Source organism: Nelusetta ayraudi, unplaced genomic scaffold (genome assembly GCF_046127955.1).
Source record: "Nelusetta ayraudi isolate G7.1 ecotype Tasmania unplaced genomic scaffold, CSIRO-AGI_Nayr_v1 ptg000070l, whole genome shotgun sequence".
NCBI lineage: Eukaryota > Metazoa > Chordata > Actinopteri > Tetraodontiformes > Monacanthidae > Nelusetta > Nelusetta ayraudi.
This window is the reverse complement of record NW_027466120.1, coordinates 8,410,123-8,430,663: the sequence shown is the minus strand read 5'-3', so window position 1 is coordinate 8,430,663 and position 20,541 is coordinate 8,410,123. Positions and strand designations below refer to the sequence as shown.

The following is a 20,541-nucleotide window of genomic DNA, read 5'->3' as shown; positions in this document are numbered from 1 at the left end:
CACATCTCAACATTACATTCAGCCGTCATGCAAGAGTTAATTCATTAATTAATTGACCCGATTCACAAAACACACATACGTACATACATACACAGCCGCACGCATACATCCTAAAGCTCTGGCCCTTAAACAAGTCCTACAAAAAACCCCAAAAAAACCACAGACACAAACAAATGAAACGTACCGAAACAGAACAGAGGACTGGAGAGAGAGAGAGAGAGAGAGCGAGAGCGAGAGCGAGAGCGAGAGCGAGAGAGGGAGAGAGAGAGAGAGCAGCTGAATGGCAGCAAATAAACCAGGAAGTGAAAAGAGAGAGAAAGCAAACACAGTTGCAGATACAGTCCTGGCTAATGGACAGCTTACACACTTCCACGGCCTTCCCGGTCGATACGAGCCCCAAGGCTCACCAACACGCAAGGTCACGTGGTCCTGTCACATGCTTAGGATGCAACACGGGGAGGCACTGGTTCTTCTGCCGCACCACCTCCACCTCCACCAGCAGCAGCAGCAGCCGTTCCCGTGCTTATCGGAGACAAATACGCTGGCGACATGAGCCCCCCCCCCACCCCGACCCCCCCGATGACGAGCACAGACGGCCGAGGCAGAGTAGGGAGGGGGAGGGAGGGGCGTGGGTGAAATGTGGGGACAGCAGGCGAGTGAAGGGAGGCAGTGGCGGGAAGCGGCAGACGCTACTGGTCCTTCTTCTCCGCTTCTGTGGAGTCGTCTTTGGAAGCTTCCTCCTCTGGCTGGACCTCCTCGTACCTGGGAGAGCAGGAGAGGAGAGGAGAGGAGAGTGGAGGGACGGTCACTAATGCATGCCTGCGATGGAAGATTAACACCAGCAGTTCTGCACGGTCAGCATGACGGTCAGCAGGGATGCAGTGATACCAACTTCTTTACACAACGAGTACTTGCAATTCAGGACTCGCCAATAGCGACACCGAGTACTTAATAATGAAATACACACAACATTGTCATACACACCACCAGTCAACAGTTTGGACACATCTATTTCTACTACTTTCTACCACTGTAGATGCAAACTGAAGACATCAAATCTATGAGCAAGATACGTATGTGGATTCATGTGGCAAAATAAAATAAAAGTTAAATTCCTAAACATGTGATGTTCTACAGGTACTACCCGAAAAATGAGAATATCAAGTAAAAGTTGTTTTATTTTGGAAATTTAGCATGAAAAATGAAACCAACTAATTCTATTGAGCCATTGCACGCAAATTGACATCTCAAGCAGTTCCTTGTTGTAACTTTGCTGATTAAGATTTTCAGCTTATTAAAACCACAAACCCACAAACTCAGAAAATTATTATAAAATTTGAGGGTTTTTTTTTAAGCTGCAAGACCTGATCAGCAAAATCCAAAGAAATAAAAACGTGAAATATATTGATTTGCATTTTATTCCTTTATATAATATGTCACATTCACCTTTTAAGTTGAATTGCAGAAATACAGCAACCTCTTCAGGATATTCTAATTTTCTGGGTAGTACCTGTATATATTTTATATGATTCTAGACCATATAAAATATAAAACTTGTTGGAGTTATTTCACACTTTTTTGTTTAATACATATATTCCATATGTGTTCATTCATAGTTTCGATGCCTTCAGTGACAATCAATAGTCATGAAAATGGCAGAAAAACCATTCAATCAGAAGCAGGAGTCCAAACTTTTGACTGGCCGTGTAAAAACATGTGCAACTGGTCGGCACATGTTTTACCAGTCTAGTAGAAGCCGAGTAGAGCTGTGTTTTTCAACCACTAGTGTACCGCTAGATAATGTCAGGCTTCACTTAATTCATCTAAAACAATAACAATGAAATTCCATTGTGGAGTGACTGAGCTTTAAAAGGAACGTGAGCCTGTTTTCCTCCCAGGATATCAGCCTTGTGTGCATCTCAACAGGCTGGACAGGTTTGACACTGAGCGAGACAACATTGTCATGATTAGGCTGAAAAGTCATTATATAATATTTCTGGCTGGTGGTGTGCAATGGGATTTTTTCAATGGAGAAAAGGGTTGAAAAATACCGGAGTAGAGAACTCAACTCTGCATCCAAAACTGTTACAAATAATTTTAACTGACTTGCTGCTTGATTATGAGTTTAACCATTTTAACGTGTGTTGACTGTGGAATGGGTGTGGATGGATTTTCCATTTTGTGAAAAAAAGCGACGCCAACTTGAAGATCATTTTCAAAGACAAAGTGTCGGGAGGCGGCAGCATTCTACGCTTTGACAGATGGACGAAGCTGCGACAGTGACCCATTACCTGCCCGGGGGGGACGTGACAGGACGAGAGAGAGAGAGAGAGAGAGAGAGAGAGAGAGGGACGGGGCTTCTACACGAGGGCGGCGGAGTGTACGGGGCGGTGGCGTTGGCGGCTGCAGGGCGAAGAAGAGCCTGTGGCTTTAGACGCAGCGTCCATGGAGCTGGCCAGGCTGGCGGGGGAGCCACTGACAGTGGGGAAGGAAGTGAGTCTGGGAGAGCCGGGGAGGAATTCCTCTGTCGACTCATAGCTATGGACTCAGGGGAAAGGAGGGAGGACGGAAGGAAGGAAGGAAAGGGAAGGGAAGAAGAGGAGAAGAAAAGGAAAGTACAGAGAGGCATGACGGGGAACGCAGAGAGGAGAAGAAGGAGGAGAAGAAGAGGAGGGGGGAGAGAAAGACGTAAGTTTAAGTGTGAGTCACGAGCTGCAGCCGGAGTGACATAAGAGGAAGGGAGGAGAAGAGAAGGGAGGAAAGGCGAGAAGACGTGGATGGAATGTGCCAGTGGCACTGAGAGGGAAAGGTGGAGTTGACAGTACGTCGATGTGCAGACGCCCCAGTTGTCCAGTTTTGTTGTACTGCGGTTTGAAAAACACGAGCTGCGCTTCCATGACAGTTTTTTTTCGCAAGGTAAAATGTAAAGGATTTATGATTTTCAGAACTGGTGAAAGCTTAATATACTGCCGTCAATACATTCATTCAAGTCATTTGGATTTCCTACCCACAGAACAGTTCTGAAGTGTACATATTACAAGAATATTCATAGATCAACGGTCCTGCCCCCAGTCAGCTGCCATCTGTCATCTGCCATCTTTCTAAGGAAGCCTGGTGTGGACAATCCAGCCTCCTGCCAGCGCGGTTATACTTGCAGCAATACTTGTCAAAGAAACCAACAAAGAACGACAATAAACCAATGAAGAAGAAGGTAGACGAGGTACGCAGGTTTGGGTGTGCAGGCCACCGTAGTTTACTGGCAAGCTCTCGAGGAGGGAGGCTGAGCGGAGTGACCCGCCCCGAGCCGAGTAGGTGCTGGGAGAAACACGCAACCAGTGTTGTCAAGTAATATTTCTATCGTGTGTCGTTTTGTGGGACAATATATTTGATTTATCCGACGGTTTTACTGCTTTAGACGGGGTTGCCAGTCGCTGAGGCTAGTAACTGGCAACGCTGAGGAAAGGTGGGTGAATGTAAACAGTTGAGATGACGGTGGAAGGGAAGAAGGGAAGGAAAATGTCTGTGGGGGGGGGGGGTTGTCTCTGCAAATAATTGAATGCGTGCGTCTCCGAGGTAACGAGTCGTCCCATCGTCAGCGTATCAGCGGTGGTGAGGAAAACTTCCTTTCAGTGAAACCATGTTGCTGCAATGGAAATACTCATCATTTTTTTTTCATGAGTGCAGCATAGTCAGCGCCACCTCTGGGTTTTACATTAGCACCAAACAAACCTGTTGACTCCAGCCAACTACCCAGGATGCAGTTTCTATGCTTCCATACAGATCAGCTGTTAGTGATTTCACACAAGCCTGATGTCTCAGTTCCACTGCTACCCTGGCTGGCATCACACCTGAGGCACACCTGTCCAACCGCTTTCCTCCTTCACCGTTTCAGTGTTAGAACCTGGGAGAAGTGCTCCTTTCTGCCACTGGAGGGAGTCATTCCATTTTAAACTCTTGACCTCAAAAAGCTGTGCGCCGGACACAAACACATTTGCTTCAAGTCGAGAGGGACTGAATGAATTCCCAGAGCGCTGGGATGTGCTGGGTGCTTTCCCCGGTTACTCACCTGAACATCTCCGTGAGCTCTCCCTTGAACAGCGCTACGACGACAGGGAAGCCAACGCAGGCGGGCACCAGGTAGAGCAGAGCCGGCTGTGGACAGACAGACAGACAGAGCAGTCATTTAGCAGGTGGTTCTCCAAATCCTAATGGGAACTTTAGACCAATGAGAGTGAGCGACAACTAGTTGACATACAGTAGTTGACAGTTTCTGTGCATCTTGACTTTATTCTTTCACATGAACCAGAATTTGTCGTTTCTTTGGTTCACTTGTGTTGCTTATCACACTTGCTAAAGGTTTTTTGGCTGTGGTGGATTTTTGCTTTCACATACAGTATTTAACAATATCATTTACTAACGTTTTACCTTCAGCACAAGTGTTTGGAACAATAATGCACTCAGTGTTAATATGTACTGTAATTTACTGTGATAGCGAGTCTTTAGTCACAATTCAAATATGTGCAATCTGGCTCTGGATGAGTTATTTGTTCTACTTTTGTTTGTGAATAAACAGTTCATGGTTTTCTGTTTTCTTGTTGTGGGTGCAGAGACACGGCCGACCTGCAGCCTCACCTGTGCATGTTTAAAGGTGTGCATGACGAAGATCGTAAGTCCCAGTCCGAAGATGTAAGCCAGGAAACTGGAGTAGAAATATGTCCTGCTGTTTTTCTTCAGGCTGTGAAGAGAGGAGGACGAGACAAGCCTTACTTTCTCATGCCAGTCGGAGAAAATTCAGGCAGATAGGACCCTGGAAAAAATGTAGAGATGGCGTAGAGACGCCGTGCGTTACCTGACGTCGAAGCGCAGCAGCAGAGCGATGAAGATTCCTGGGATGACGATGTCACCCAGTCCCAGCATGGCAAAGTTACTGGCTCCCAGTCCTTTTTCCAACAAGTCCTGAGGAAACACCACTGACACAGAGAGTGGACATCCGTCAACATCCCACAGAGTGAGAAAAGCACATGTGCAGCGGTGACGGTCTTTACCAAAAACCTTCATTTTGTCACTGATAGTTGTAAGTGACCAAGTGCAAACAGGGCCTTAGATGACTCGTTGTCATGTTCGGATAAAGGGTTTTGAAAGGGGTTACTTTGTCCCCCTCTGCTGGCGATTGTTAGTCATATATTTTTTGTTTAATTTGGGCTTTTATTTTGGAGGGGTTCGTGCCGCTAAGGGGCTAATCCGGAATACTCGTATTTTCTTTTGTTCAAACGAGTGAGTTAGCATGTGATGATGTTGTGTGTGTGTGCGCGCGCATCAAAGACTCACATTTGATTGGCGCTTCAAAAGACTTGGCAACGGTCACCATGACGTTGGTTCCAAACACCTGGACACACACACACACACACACACACACACACACACACACACACACACACACACACACACACACACACACACACACACACACACACACGTTGTAAGTCTGTGTACTTATTTCCCTCACACAATGCACTGAACTCTTGAAAAGTTGTTCAATTTCAAAGCGTCTGTGTTGCTGTGATGTTATTAGGAGCACAAGAGTTCGATCAGACTGGACGGTACTTTTCTGTCAGCTACTACTCTGCTCTGTTTCTCCATTAGGGTGGTAGTACTTGTACCAGGTACTATTTTAGTACCTACTCAACTGCGGTGAGTCGAGACAAAAAACGTGTAGTCGACAGAGTGCAGGCCGCTGATTGGACAGGGAGAGACGACACAGGATGTTTCGTGAAGGCGACTATGTGAAATATTTTTGAAACCTGGCAACAGCCACAGTTGGGGGGGGGGGGGGGGGGGTTCCAGTCAGGTAGACGACAAACATGACTATCAGCCCAGTGCGCAGGACGAAACAAACCCCGTTGAGATGGTACAACACCAGGGATGGGCAAACCTTTTGACTGTGGGGCGGGCACAATGGTTCTAAAATGTGACCATAGGTGGGAAAAATCTATCATGGGATATTTAGAAAACATGGTGCTTTAATGTCAACTGAAATTAACAAAAGCGGTGCAACAAAACCAGGGTCTCTGTAGCCACACGGTGTTTAAGTCTTTATTGAAATTACTCTTAAAACGCGGGAAAAAATGGATGGAATAAAGCTATTTTATTGCTTGATAGTAATATCAATATAATTTCTTCAAGTTCAGAGAGTAGAGAACAGGAGTGGTGAGTAGTGCTAAACTAGTGAGTAGTGCTAAACTGGTGAGTAGTGCTAAAATTGTTGAATGGAAAAGTGTCACATGAGTGGCAAAAGCTTTTTTTCTAAAGGCAGAGAAAAAACGAGTTGAGAGTAAAAAGCTGTTGTATGTTATCAACATTTACTGTTCAACAGAACAACGTCTTCATGCATGGTGATCTGACGTGAGGTGATTGAAACATGGTTACAAAATGCACATCAACTCACCCAGAAAACGTCGTAGACGAAGAGCCCCCCCAGCAGGATGCAGCCGGTACTGACGTTGTTCAGGTGCAGCAGTTCCACTCCGTTCAGGGCAAAGGCCAGCCCAAACAAGTTGTTTGCTATCCAGTGCTGCCGGGCCACAAAACAACAACTCAGTTCTCCACTGCCTTCAGAGGACAGTACAGAGTTCAACAGACCAGCAGAGCCAAGCCTTCAAAATACACTGTGTATTACTGCGTAACAGCAACAGCTGTCTTTGCTAACAGTCAACTGCTTCATTCCCAGTTCATTAAAATGAGGTAAATGCGCCTCATAGGCAGGAGTGAGGGGTCATGATGGACAGATGATGGTCAGACTAACCTTTTTGAGCAGGTACCAGACTCCCACAAAAGTGCTAATGACCAGACAAACCAGGTTCTTGGTGTCAAACTCATAGTTGACAATTTCTGCAGGAAGACAAGAGAGACAGTGGATTCAAGACAAACTGCAAAACACAGACCGCAGAACTGGTGATTTTAACACTGGTTTAAGTTGATCCTTTTCAAGGTCCAGTGTGTAAAAATATTTTTTAGGAAGCCCGGTATTTAAGATGCCTGACAGCGAATTTTGTATTTGGGCCGCTGTCAGGTGGGAGCAATGCAAGATGACAGCTAGCTAGCAGCAAGACCCTTTTTGCTCTATATACATTCTTATATATATATATGAGAACCGTTCTAAGGGCGGGGGAGCGTTGGGGTGGTGGTGGTGGTGGGGGGAGGGGGGATGCAGTTTAGTTTCTATTGAAAACCACAGACATCGTCCACCTGAGATGTGATGTGATACATCGGGAATTCAGAGAATTTTCTCCTTTATTTGGTTGAACCTTATTAAATGAATTGCGGCAGTCACAATCCCTGCATTTGACCTAAAATACTTTCCCCAATGATATTATGAAGCTATTTGCTCCACTTTTGACATGAATCATAATTTCAGCAACAGTTGCCCGTTGAGCAAAATAACTTGAAATAGGCGTTCACATCACGCCGTCATTAAAATGCATCGCACCAACATTCAACCAAAAGACCAGAAAAAGTTGGTAAATGTCTTCACATTGTGTGATTTACCGTCCACCCCTTCGCTCAGTGACCTTTATAGGCACGGCTCACCTTCTTTGGACTCCCCAGTGCCTTGAGTGAACAGCAGCTGAAACTGTTTATTCGGGAAAGACTCTGGAAAAATTCTGGACATCAGAGGACTGAGAAGGCAGAAAAAAAATATATCAATGTGATTGCCAGCACGCGCTTCCTTTTTAAAAGACGTTACGTCTGCGTAATATTGCGTTTTTTTTACCTCATGGTGTGGGACAGGGCCAGCACTCCCAGGCCGAAAAAGTAAACAGACAGCAGGAGGTTGATGTACTCTTGGGAAAACACCTGCGTGGAAGCGCACACAAAGTCAACAGGCTGCGTGGGAGACTTCTGCACCAGGGTTGCAGGGATAAAAAAGCAAAAGCAAAGACAGACCTTGAAGAAGAGGTAGAGGCCAAACAGAGTGCAGCTGGCGATGATGGGAAACCTGGCGGCGTCACGACCCGTGATGGTCTCGGGCATGTCCGAGCCGTTCTGGAGGGAGAGAGAGAGAGAGAGAGAGAGAGAGAGAGAGAGAGAGAGAGAGGACAGTGACGGATGAAAGTGAGGATTCACCTGGCAGGTAAGAATCCAGCAGCTTAGACACAATCACTCCAGGAGCACTCTCAGCTTCTGGAAGATAACTCACTCCAGCTGCGTTTCCATGACAGCTTTTCGCAAAAAATAAAAGCGATATTTCTGAAATTTCGACAATGTACAGTACAATTGTGATTTGCAGACTTTTCCATTGAAATGGTGCGAAGCGCATAGGCCGTAATTCTCGTAAAAGTCGCTCCACGAGATTTGACGAGAATCACTTTTGCTCTTGTTTGCTTCCGTTTGTTTGCTGTCGAGAATGCTTGTTAGATTTTTCTACTTGACTTAAAAATATTCCGTCTCCTCCTCCGTCCAATCATAACGCGCCATATTCACCTGAAGTGAACAGGTCACGTGACTTCCATGACCAGTTTTTTACTGACATATTCTATGGGTAATGGAGACGCAGCCAGAGCTACTTGCAAGGTTTGTGAATGCAACTCGTTTTTGGCAGCCTTGCTTGAAGAAGGTTGAAACCTGGCCGCACACTCGGCTGTTACCACCGTTGACAGAAAACAACAACAACGCACAAATGATTTAGTTCTTTTTTTTGGTGAGCCAAGAGCCAGAACTGTACAGTGACAGCTGTTTGCCAATCTGTGGGAAATGGACACAAACCATCTCACACACACCACCCTGAACATTTCACATCAGATAGAATTTTCTGCACAGAGTCCAAAGACAGCATCTGACCGACTCGCCCGGTATTTCTAAATCATTGACACATTCAAGACGATCCCCCCCCCCCCCCCCCCAACAGAAGGCCACTCGGTCTCTTCAGCACCATACGAACCACCGTCCCTGAAGGCCACATTCAATCTACATCTTCTCTTGGTGTAACTCCCAGCAGAAGCAAACTGGGACATGGAGAACCAGGACACGAGGAGGAGAGGAAGAGGAGGGCTGCTGAACCACACTGGCTCTCGCTGTTCAATCTACTGCTGACAGACGTCTGCTCGTCTACTACCTCAGTGTCCACCAGTCTGGCTGAATGTGAAGACCAAGGCTCCCTGAAGCCTCAAGAAGCAACACGGTCCCCACAAAGGCATCGGGTTGAATCCATGAACTTTGAAGCCTCCACAGTGAGGCTCTGAATTTACAGGTTTCTTTTTGTTCCGAAGCTTAAAATAATAAAGAACAAATAAATAAAAAACAACAACCAAACAACAGCCTTCTGGCTGATATGAATGACTATGGATTGCACCAAATGAGAAATTTTAAATATCTCGTATCCAGTCAGCCATTTGAACGCACCGCTGAAGTTCTAAGGCAAAAGACAATTCAGTTCTCATCGTAAACCCGGGGAAACGCTGCCGACTCGCGGCTGTTCAAGAAGATACTACATGATCAGGGCAAGACACAGAAGCTCATTGGTGAAGATGTTTGACAATATATGAATGAAATTTCAATCGGGGGGGGTAACGAAAAGGTGCAAAAGCGATGGGATGTCCACAGCCTTCAGGCAAAGATCATTCAGGGCGCTGCAGCACAGACAGACGGTCAGTGTGACAAAGGGCTCGGGGAACCTGAGGGAGCTTCAACAGGCTGGACTGACTGGGCACACACACGCCAGCCCAGTTTTGCTTTCTGATGCAAAGTAACCTTTCACCATTACGTTTGGAAATGTGCGTCCCAGAGTCTGGAGGCAGAGCGGAGAGATGCAGAATCCAAGCCGCGTCAAGCCCAGTGTTTCCACAGCGCTGCTGGTACAGTATGTGGTGTAATGTCCTCTGTAGGTGTTGCTCAACTGTGTTTGATTGACTCCAGAGTCGAGACGGCCATTAACTCGGGAGATCTTGGAGAACTTCAATCAGCTTAAATCTGCAGGAGAAACCTCGTGGAGAAGCTGATTCAGTTTTTTCCCCAGTGGGACTCTGCAGTTCCCAACAGGACCAAACTCTTACTAACTGGTTTTACTGTGCCCGACCTGAACCTTGGAGGGTGATGACAGACACCAAACCCAACAATACAGACGAGCTGAGTGCTGCAGACTCCAAGACACGCAGCATTTAAGCCATTATTATAGCAGACTGAACATTTTTGCTTTCTGACTTTGTAACAGCAAATCTCCTACAACATTTTGACTTCTGAGACACACCTGTCGTCCAAACAGCAGCATCTGACAACTGGACTCCTATATCATTGTTAGGCATTCCTCACAGAGAACACAGGGTTACAGCGGTGTTGAAACAGGAAGCAAACACTCCATACTCACTCTGTAGCCAGAGTCGAAATCATTTTCTCCGAGCTCCTACGGACAGACGGACAGGATGAAGGGACAAAGAAGGTGTGCACAGACAAACAAGACAGGGAGAGAGGGATCAGACAGGAGAGAAGGGCAGCCATCATCATATCAGTCCAGGCAGGAAACGCATCATGACAGCAGAGGTTCTGGAGCAGAAATGAATCATTGTGTGACTTGGCTCAGCTCAAGATGGCTGGCGAGAGGAGACAAACAAAAAAAAAAAGAAGAAGCAAGAAATAAGAGTTACTCAGGGTATAGGATGAGAGTGTGTGTGTGTTTGTAAAAAAGAGTGTGAGAAAGTCCCAACACTCTCAGCTTGAGGGAGAAAACAGGAGCAGCATGCAAAGCGAAGACACGGTCACACATGAAAAACACACGACTTCCCCACAGTCACCGCTGTTGCAGATGCACCGGCCACTTTAAATCAGCAGCAGGCCGCCAAGGCTGGACAAAAGGGAGGAATAACCTATAACCCAATAGACCTGCGATAACCACATACACACACACATCAGAGGGGAACAAGGTGCGCAGAGTTCACTGCCCACAAGGAAAACCAGCGACACCCCAGCAGCTGCGCTGTATAGATGCTTATGCAATCCCAGAGTTTCACGTACATAGGTGGGAGTCGTCATCGCTGATGCAGGGGGGACAAGCTGCGCATGTCCAAAAAAAAAAAAAAAAAAAAGTCCCAAAGAGCAATCAACCTCGACTTGTACACATCATATATGAGCACAGAAGGGGAGGGGGGTGGGGAGAGGGGCATGTGATTGTTTACGGCAGGGCCATTTGGTGACAGTGGGCCACCAGCATCCGCATTGTACAATTTTTCAACCGACTTTTCGACGTTTGCAGGCCATATTTAGGCCTTGACCAGTACATGTGTGCCATAAACTGAGACTTAATTTACTTTCCCTATTCAGACAATCGTGAGGTGACGTACTTCATCACAACAACCCCATTCAGTAAGCGGCTGTCCCAAAAATAAATCGCCCAATCTGTGCGGGTTCCCTGCTTCAGTGGAGCGCCGCTAGCGCCACCAGCTAGCCGAGCAGAGCAAGCGGTGGAGCCGCTCAACGTCAACCTTACCTTGGACTTGGAGCAGGTGACGGACCGCAAGGCTCCGAAGAAGATTGGCAGCAGGGCCATGAGCACCAGGCTTCCGTATGCCAGCGCGGTGCCCTCCGGGGTGGCCACGAACTTTGCCGTTCCGTTCGAGGCCGAGGTGTTCAGGGCGTCATAGATAGCGCCGGTCTCCGGGGTCGAGGCCGGGGCTTGCTCTGCCTCTGCCATGATGCTTTAGAGAGGCGCTGGACCGGGAACCGTGCTAACACGACAGAAGGAGACAGGGAGATAGATAATGGTTGTGGCTGAAGCCGCCGTGTGGTTTTCATTCAGAGAGCACAGCGCAACCGGAATCCAGCTAAGGCCACGTTTCATAAAGAAGTGAGTTAAACGCAAGGCACAGACAGGAGCACTCACTCCGTTTCAGAATCCCACGACGGTAAAGTTCTCCCACGTAAATTGGTTGTCCGTGGGTACAGTTGTCGCCAGCTTCTGGGTTGAACCTTTACGTTTTGTTAGCTTCATATGTTTTGACTATCCCTATTCGCTATGTCGCAAATAACTGTCAACGCTATTCCAAAATCGAATGCTGCCTTTAGGCACAGACGCATAGAAATATCGAAGATTACGGCCACCCTCGCTGTTCTTTCTGTTCTCGCTTTTCTTGACGAGTAAAAACCCTTGTTGAAACTAAACGATCTTCGTATTCTTTTCCTTTTTCGGGGGCGGAGGGAGGAGGGGGTAAATTTGTTGCACGGTAACGCCGACAGGTGGAGGGGAGGAAAGAACTCAAGTCCGAGGAGGATAAATCGCAATAGTGGATTGAATTAGGTGATTTATCTATAAAAAAAAAAAAAAAAAGTGTAAGCCAGCTGATACACTACATACACATTTGTAGAGCTTGACATTACGGACACAGTGTGTGAGTTATGTGTTAAAAAAAAAAAAAAATCTCAAAGGTCATAGCAAAAAATAACATTTATTGAAATTCATTTAAAAAACCAACACAAATAGTAGGTGAATAAACAAACACTTTAAAAAACACACACTTGATGATAATGATAATGACCCACACTGAGAGTTCCATTGGGACAGGGCTATGAGGCATTTTCATATCTAAACATTTTTAGAATTCCGATCAATAAATGTAACTTAATTCCCTTCATGATTTGGCGAAATATAAGATCTCCAGAGATATCATACTCTGTTATTATTAACACAAAGGAATATTTTAAAAAGGGTAATTTTTAATATACAGCACAGCCAAATATTCACTATCAGCCACTAAAAATGTGTTATTTCCACACAATTTTACATAAAATGCTGGGTCGACATTTATAGTGAACAATATTTGAGTGGCACATTGTGTAACATACAAAACATTTTTTTTCTCCAAATTATATTAATGTCACTCATTTATAAACACATTTCTTTAAGGTAAGTTCAAATATTATGGTGGAGGTGCTAATCAAAACATGTATATTCTCCATTATTGGCACTGACATCTAAAGACTCAACCAAACAATCAGAGAGCAGGCAAGAAGGAGCAGATGATCACACAGATGCTGATCAGGGTGATGAGGGGCGTGGCCTGAAGGAGCTGAGCAGCGTTCTTTAATGTTACCTGGACAGGCAGGTGGTCACTGATTTCCAGCACCTGGTGGACAAAATGAGCAGAATTTGTAGTCAAACCCAAGTAAGAACAATCTTTGAGATACAGACACAAACAATGTGACAGACCCTGCTCTTGGTGAGTCTGAGCTCTGTGTTGACGTTGTAGACTTGGGCAGAGTATGGAGCGATGGCCTTCAGGAAGGATTTCCCATGGACCACGATCCTGACAAACATAGAAAAAAAAGAATACAAATAAATCAATTTTAAAAAATACTGTTCGGTAACCCAATATCCACAAATTATTTTTTAAAGGTATTTTAATTATGTAATACTTATAGAGAAAATGTTGGGAATTTATTTTGCAGCACACACATTTCTATTCAATAATTTCAATAATCCCCACTACGCTGAGTTCAGGAAGAAGCAGTTGTTGAAAATGGATGAATGGATGAATTCCAATCATTTATTTACTAGACATTATTAGATAGAAACTGGGCTAGTGTTTTTTTATTTTATTTATCTGGAGTAAGTTTGAGTGCTGTGGAATAAATGCTGGTCCCGGCCTCATGATGGGATAAAAGGAAAAGGTCGTGCGACCCCACCAGAGGAGAACCACTGCTCTACACCACATCTCTGCCCCTGCAGCCCCTTCACACACCTGTCATAAGCACAGCTGGTCTCGTCAGAGACGGTGGTGTCCACTTTGTCTCCGATCAGCCAGAAGAACTTTGAGCTGGTGAACAGTCTGACCTTTTTCTTGTCAGCTCGAGTCAAATAGGCACAGCCGGCATGAAAATCTCCGAGGAACATCACATTCTACGCAGAGGACACAAGACTGGTCACCATCTCTCAGCAGCAAGAGTCTACATCACAGGTCAAATAGAGGCGAAGGCAACGGAGCTTGTATGAGAAAATCAGCTGATCACGTCATTTATTGCGTTGCCGTAAAACCTCACCATGCTCTTCCACTTTCTAACGACTTCGTCAAAGACGTCGTGGAGTCGATCGAGCTCCTGGACGGCCTGCCGAGGCTCAGTGTGCAAAGCCACCAGGACAAACTTTTTAATAGCTGCATGGCAGGGAGAAGGAGGAATAGGCAGATCAACAAAAACTCAAGTCATTTCTAATGGATGTTGACGTCCTGATGGGATGAGAGAGTGAGTGAGTGAGTGAGTGAAGTCTTGTCCTGTGACCTGACCTGTTTTATGGCTTTCAAACTGAACAGCAAATGGCTCCCTGACAAAAGAATTTGCCTTCTGGTACTGATACTGACCAGTCACATTCACCATCTCCACCCTGGAAACAGAAACAACACAAGAGGGCGCTGTTTGAGAAGTGAACTCGATTCCAGCAAAGAGATACCAGGAGGGGAAAAAAACAGTGTAAAACACCTGAAAGGCGAAAACTCTTGTTGACATGGCAGAGTCTGCAACAGTGACTGTGAGCTGCCTTACTTGTAAATGAAGACATAGTGCTGCTTGTTGTCAGCGTTTCCCAGAGCTTTACTGGACACAGACTTGTACGTGTATTCGTCATACCTGAACACAAAAAGAGCACACACTTTATTTAGACTTTGGCGGAGCTCAAAACAAATGATATTTAATTCATTTTCATTCGTTCATTTATAGAAATTAAAGAGTTTTTCTTCAAAAATAAATCATGCCTTCATCTTTTTGGTTCTGATTTGTTTCTATTTATAGTGATAATTTAAGGGTGACAAACAAGTGCACAGAAACATGAGGTCATTTGGGCTGCAATTACAGCAGCTTCTTGAACGCACAGTGAAGAGAGACACATTCAGTGTCTTGAGATAAAGGATAAGTTCATCAGAGGGCAGCTTCTCTTCAGCTCCCCACACAAACAATTCAATCCATCCAACCAAAGCCTGCACGATCGATGATCACTCCACACATTCAATTTTGTAAGAGCTTATAGATATAAAATTATTTTTCCCAACAAATCAACGGCCTCCCACAGATCATCACATGCGAGCCACCCGGATCAAGCAATACACAAATGCTTGCAGAATCATGTAAAGTTTAGTAGTCAAATTAAAGCAGGTCAGACAGATGTAATGTTGGCAGAAAAGAATGAGAAAAGCATTAAAAGGCAATGTGCCCGACACAGATTCAAAGAATGTGCAACAGATTGACACCCATCAAATCCCAGAGAGACAAAAAGAGGGCAGAAAGAGAGCCGCTGCCTTCTGATCTGAACCTGAGTTTAGAATTTTACTTCTGTTTGCATCAACATGGATTTACATTCATTACTTACACCTGTAATTTTATTTTATGCCGTCATTTATTTCTAGGCTTGGTGCTATATTTAAACAAAAAAAAACCCACATCAAATCAAATATTTCATTACAACAAACATTTCTAGTTTTGTGCTAAGGTCTTCGATCCCTTTTGAAAATTTGTCATGATATTTCTGCATCTCACTCTGGTGAAATTTGACCTGATATGCAGTAAGACTGGAGAACTGCACACACAGTACTGTAAATCCTTAAAAGTCGAGTTGTGCTCCTCTTTTGTCAGGCTTTACAGCTGCTCCATCACGATGCAACTTTCTCCAAAGTGAAGGAGTTTCATTTTAGTACATGAATTTATCTATGCAAATGTGCCGACTCTCAGCAAGGAACTGGCTTGCGGCGCTACTGAGAATCTATAAAAGAAAACAAAACATAACAGTCATTATTCATTTTCGTTAACTACTTGTGTGCACTACTTTGTGCATTGATGTGTGGTCGCTGGGAACCAGGGACGCAACCAACACCACAACTCGAAAACTTATCTAGAGTTACTGTGCATGCCATGAACTCTAAATTAATCACGTCAGCCAGTCTGGAGGTTCAGATTGGAAATGCAGATGAAGCGTTCAAACACTTTATGCCAGGCAGGACCTGACATCCTTCCTTCCAGTCTGGCATGGAAAGTAGAAACTGATCATGTTGGATGTGGGATTTAAACGGCAGGGTTTTTGTTGTTGTTGTTGTTTTTTTTCTGGGCAGATCTGCTGAAACAGACTTGGTGAGAAGTCAGCTGGCTTCTTTACCGCTCATTGGCCCATGATCATGGGCAGTGGAATTAGTAAAGAGGGGAAATGCAATTGATTGGGATCATTGATTATGATTAGACGGCGCTGACAAAATCCACTGTACCTGTCAGTTTTCCTGTAGGAGGCAGAAACATACAGGTAATGATGACCGCATGAAAAGAAATGATATGGCCAACAACACTGCAATTACAACTACAGGCTATTTTTTAAGAGACCAATGGTTCGGGCGTTCAGATATATTCAAGCAGACATGTCTTGCTGTTGTGCCGGGGACAGAAGCAGTTCAACACAGTGACACACAACAAACACCGGATTCTTTTCTAGTAATGCACATGTTGTGCTGCACGGTCAGGAAGTGCAACAACTTGTAGCTGGAAGCAGATCCAACAGTCTGAAAATGTTGGCCAAGCCACTAGGAGGCCTCAACTTCTGCTACAAGTGAATTCTTGGAATCAGCCTGCAGCTGAGAGTGAAAATGTGGAACTGAAACATTTGGTGTTGAATTTGTTTCCACCAACGCAGATGTGCTGCTAGAAAGAGAGTTATTTTTAATGAAACACATTTTGTGACCGAGTTCGGTCAGCATATTGTGACTAATGTCAACTTGTGTTCTTTACATGTCCCACATAATCCTGTCACCTATCACCTCTGGGACTACAATGTCAACCGAGGCCCAGAAACTCTGTACAACATCATTCCAAAGTAAGACAGCTGGGAGAGACTTCAGCAAACCCTGGGTGCAGGATGGGTATAGAACGGAGCACTACTGTAAGTTATTGTTATGGCTGTACCTGTACCTGTTGAGAGATGTCAACAGTTTTTTGACTGCTCCATCGTCCATCACCTCCTGCAACAGCGTGATGTCACATCGTGACACAACCTGCAGAGGCAGCGACACCAAACATTAGATAGAATCTGAGAACCATCCAAGAAAAGGAAACGAACCTGCAAGGTGCAATAATACATTTAGCTCACAGTGTGTGTGTCTGTGTGTGTGTGAGACAGAGGAAGAATGAGTGTGTGCAGTCTTACCCTTGTCAGAGTGTGTGCCACTCTGAAATTTGAAGCCTTCTTTGAGTCCAGTTTTTGCACATTGTACGCACAGATCTTGAACCCTGAAGCCATCACAGCTTCAAGAGCAGAGAGGATGAGGAGGAGGAGAGGGAGATGAGGGGAGTGCCACCTCATGGTCGGTCTGAAGAACAAAGAATGGACACACCTTTAACCACAGACAGAAATGAATAAGTCAGGCGCTTGTCAGTACGGTCTAGTTTGATATTTGAGCCGTTCCCAAATGTCCACACCAGAGTCCAACGTGGAAAGTTAGTCGTTGGTATGAACCGTCCGGATGGATCCAGTTTGCCCACAAACACAATCATGTGCAACTAAACCTCCAAACATTTATTTATTTATGGCCGTTTCAAATCAAAAACAGCCAGAACGACAGCGTCGATCCCTGTCAGCTCTGTGGACCACCTGCAACTTTGCAGTACAAACCAGCAAAACAACATTCAACAAGTTGACAAACGCTGCATTCACTTGCAGCCAGATGTTTGACAGCGTGTAGAGAGAACCTGCCACAAACAACACAAACATAAGTGACACTTTGGGCTCTGGCAAGTTGTATTGAAATTGGGGGAAAAAAAAGACAAAAATACAACAAAAAATAAATAAATAAATAAATAAATAAAAATTGTGTACCATTTATTGGAATTAACTGTTTTTACAGCTTTTTCTCAATGTTATACAGCAAACCGAAACGCTCCCTCCGTAACTTTAAGTACTCAAATCCTTTTAGGGATGCACCATGAAAGGAAAACTGGCAGGGAAAATTAAGTTTGACCAGAAAATAACTGGCCACATGAGACTTCCGCACCAGTTTGAACCGTCTCTACTTATTTAGGCATTACAATAAGACTTCATCCAGTTGTAGGGTAAACACCTTGAAATGTACAAATAAAAAAACAACAGGATGTCATTGTTGTCTGCGATTGTCCCTTAGATAAGAGCGGGGTTGTTGATGTGAATTCCCATTTTCCCACACAGTCATTTTGCTTTGCCAGTCTCCTGTTCTTATTTACTGTGTGTACTGTGCTGCTTTATGCCCTCTTAATTGTCCTGCAGGAATAGGTCACTTTTCTTCTAAAATATGAACCTTTTAGACGATCAATGTTGTGTTGTGACATCATTTAACTTAAATATGGATCTCAGATTGAGGGTTTCAAAGAGTAGATGTCGCACACTTCAACTGGTTTGACTGGTCTGAGGGACATGTGTGAGCTTGCCCTGACAGACTGAACCTGTTTTCTGTTGCCGCCTGGCTCTTTCTGTCAGCAACATAAGAAGAAAAAAAAAAGGTCTGACACACCAATTCAGAGCGAAACATGGATGTCACACATTTGTAACCAAAACAAAAATCGGCAAAACCACAAACATTTTAGACCAGCAGCAGCAGGAATCGGCACTGATTACTCAACAACAGAGCCTTGTACTTTAAAAAAAAATAAAATAAAATTTGTATGCAAATTCGGCTTCGAAAATATTAGGATAAAAAAAACCTTGACATGGGATACAAGTATATCCAGTTAAAAGGAGCCCGACACAATACCTTCCTCAGCTGGCCAGTGGGAAAACTCACACACACTTTCACATCTTCACCTGAATCAAACGATGCCACCCAGAAAAAAAGAGCCCGTGTTAACATATATTAATCCAATTATTCCAGCCAGAAGTGTGTCACCCTTGCACACGCAGCCAAATGGGCCATTATTCTGCTCCATAATTTGTTGGTGGGAATTACATTTTCTGAAGTGCCTGTAATTATCGGTTTAGATTGTAAACCTTATTACCAGCCGTTTAAATCCGACTAAAGTCACGGCTCTTTTCGACACAGCGCAGCTTCTCCTCGTCAGGAAGACTGACAGCCATGGCCTTATGTTAATCAGTGAAATACAGCTGCAAAACCACAATGACTAACCAAGTGATGGGGAAGTCTACGCAAAGCACTGACCCGCCTTATCTTCAACTTTGTTTTTCGATGTGAAATAAAACAGCTGTGGCAAGGAAAGCTCCTGAAGACGCCCTGCTGAGTAACTTGATTAAATGACAGCTTTAGCTGGGAGTTGCAACGATAAAATGTCCACGCTGACGAAATACAAATCAGTTACACGTTAAGTTTCTAAAACAAACACAGATACTGACAGCCAGCCAGTTGCCCAGGGGTGTGTACGAGTCTCCTAAGCCCCTCCCAGGCAAGCAGCTCGTGTAAACCAGTTGAGTCTCTACAGTCTGACTAACACACAGGACTGTTGTGCTGTGAAGAATAATAATAACAAGAAGACCAGACTGTGCCCTCCTTATGTCATCCATTACAACCAATCAACTCAATCAAAACGACCAACATCGATCTAGTCTCAGCACAATTGCACTGCACTCAAAAGCTACGTTTGATCTCCACTGCACACCCACAGATATTGAACATCTGACTGTGAACGCGCTGCAATAAAAGTTTGAAATGTCACCAAAATAACAAAACAATAACCTCTACTCCACTTTCATTCACTCGCTTAACACTCAGCAGCGGCAGCAGGACACACAAAAAGCAGACCGACAGCGGATTCTAATGCCGCCGTGCTGCCTCGCACCTTACCTGTTCAGGTGAGCGCAGGGTCGAATGCGTCGGGGTGGCGCTGCTTCCGGCTTCCTGTTGCAACGCGGGGTGGAGACTCCGACATTCTCATGACCTCGCTTAAACATCTAGACACACCCCTTTGTTAAGCTACATTCAAGGTGTGGAAGGAGGTGGTCTGTTTGGACATCGTCAATAGCTTGGAGGTTGAGCATGAGAAGTAGACTGCTGGCTATTGAGGCCAGCATTTCAGACTGAAGGGGGGAAGTTAGTTCCACAGAACATCACCACTTTTTATTTTATTTTATTTTATTTATTTATTTTATTTTTTAACTTTAGCCCATCAGTTGACACACAAAACAAACAAGAATGGCTTTCTAACCATGTTCAAGTGTTCTTGTCATACAAACGCCATTAAATGTTCCAAATAAGACGTCTTTTCCATATCAATTTCTCTTACTCTCTACTCCTCCTAATTGTAAACAGGAGTGACAATGCATTCAATAGAAGTGAACTCTGCCTTTTAGCCTGTCTTGCCATTGAGAATGTGAGCAATCATTTTCACACCTATGAAAGTGAAAAAAAAAAAAAACCGATTCTATTTATTCTATTTACCCGATTTATCACACTGAACACATTCAAGCAGATAAATACTGGAAACATCAAATACATGAGCAACATACACGTAATTATGCAGCAAAGAAAAACGCGTTAGATACCTCTAAACATGCATTTAAATTTAAATATAAAACGGTTTTGGATGCCTTCACTGAGAAACTGCCTTGTCAAA

At 44.5% G+C, this 20,541-nt stretch overlaps 2 protein-coding genes and 1 long non-coding RNA gene across 9 annotated transcripts; 1 reads left to right on the top strand and 2 right to left on the bottom strand.

The window, feature by feature from the left end:
• Window positions 1-209: 209 nt before the first annotated feature.
• Window positions 210-11,855, bottom strand: hm13 (histocompatibility (minor) 13). 3 transcript variants are annotated; one of them, XM_076041736.1, is made up of 12 exons: window positions 11,477-11,855; window positions 10,361-10,396; window positions 7,945-8,043; window positions 7,772-7,854; window positions 7,588-7,676; window positions 6,803-6,888; window positions 6,446-6,571; window positions 5,329-5,386; window positions 4,850-4,970; window positions 4,633-4,735; window positions 4,067-4,152; window positions 210-762 (listed from the first exon to the last, which is right to left on the bottom strand). In XM_076041736.1, exons 1-12 carry the CDS (start codon window positions 11,678-11,680, stop codon window positions 690-692), a joined length of 1,164 nt encoding a protein of 387 aa, XP_075897851.1. In that variant the 5' UTR covers window positions 11,681-11,855; the 3' UTR covers window positions 210-689. The 3 variants fall into 3 exon arrangements, with proteins under 3 accessions (XP_075897851.1, XP_075897853.1, XP_075897852.1); XM_076041738.1 differs by lacking the exon at window positions 11,477-11,855 and adding an exon at window positions 11,005-11,037; XM_076041737.1 differs by lacking the exon at window positions 10,361-10,396 and having other exon boundaries at window positions 11,477-11,848.
• LOC142898667 (uncharacterized) lies at window positions 7,991-9,298 on the top strand. Its single transcript, XR_012928627.1, has 2 exons — window positions 7,991-8,131; window positions 8,906-9,298. It is a non-coding gene; the product is annotated as an uncharacterized LOC142898667 (long non-coding RNA).
• A 557-nt stretch (window positions 11,856-12,412) lies between the features above and the next one.
• Window positions 12,413-19,920, bottom strand: LOC142898821 (deoxyribonuclease-1-like). Of its 5 annotated transcripts, none has more exons than XM_076042051.1 (10): window positions 19,773-19,920; window positions 17,156-17,318; window positions 16,915-17,003; window positions 16,227-16,238; window positions 14,521-14,604; window positions 14,265-14,362; window positions 14,023-14,135; window positions 13,725-13,882; window positions 13,193-13,289; window positions 12,413-13,109 (listed from the first exon to the last, which is right to left on the bottom strand). In XM_076042051.1, the coding sequence occupies exons 1-10, from the start codon at window positions 19,877-19,879 to the stop codon at window positions 12,978-12,980; spliced, it is 1,053 nt and encodes a 350-aa protein (XP_075898166.1). In that variant the 5' UTR covers window positions 19,880-19,920; the 3' UTR covers window positions 12,413-12,977. The 5 variants fall into 5 exon arrangements, with proteins under 5 accessions (XP_075898166.1, XP_075898167.1, XP_075898170.1 ...); XM_076042052.1 differs by having other exon boundaries at window positions 16,921-17,003; XM_076042055.1 differs by lacking the exon at window positions 19,773-19,920 and adding an exon at window positions 19,134-19,258.
• Window positions 19,921-20,541: the final 621 nt, after the last annotated feature.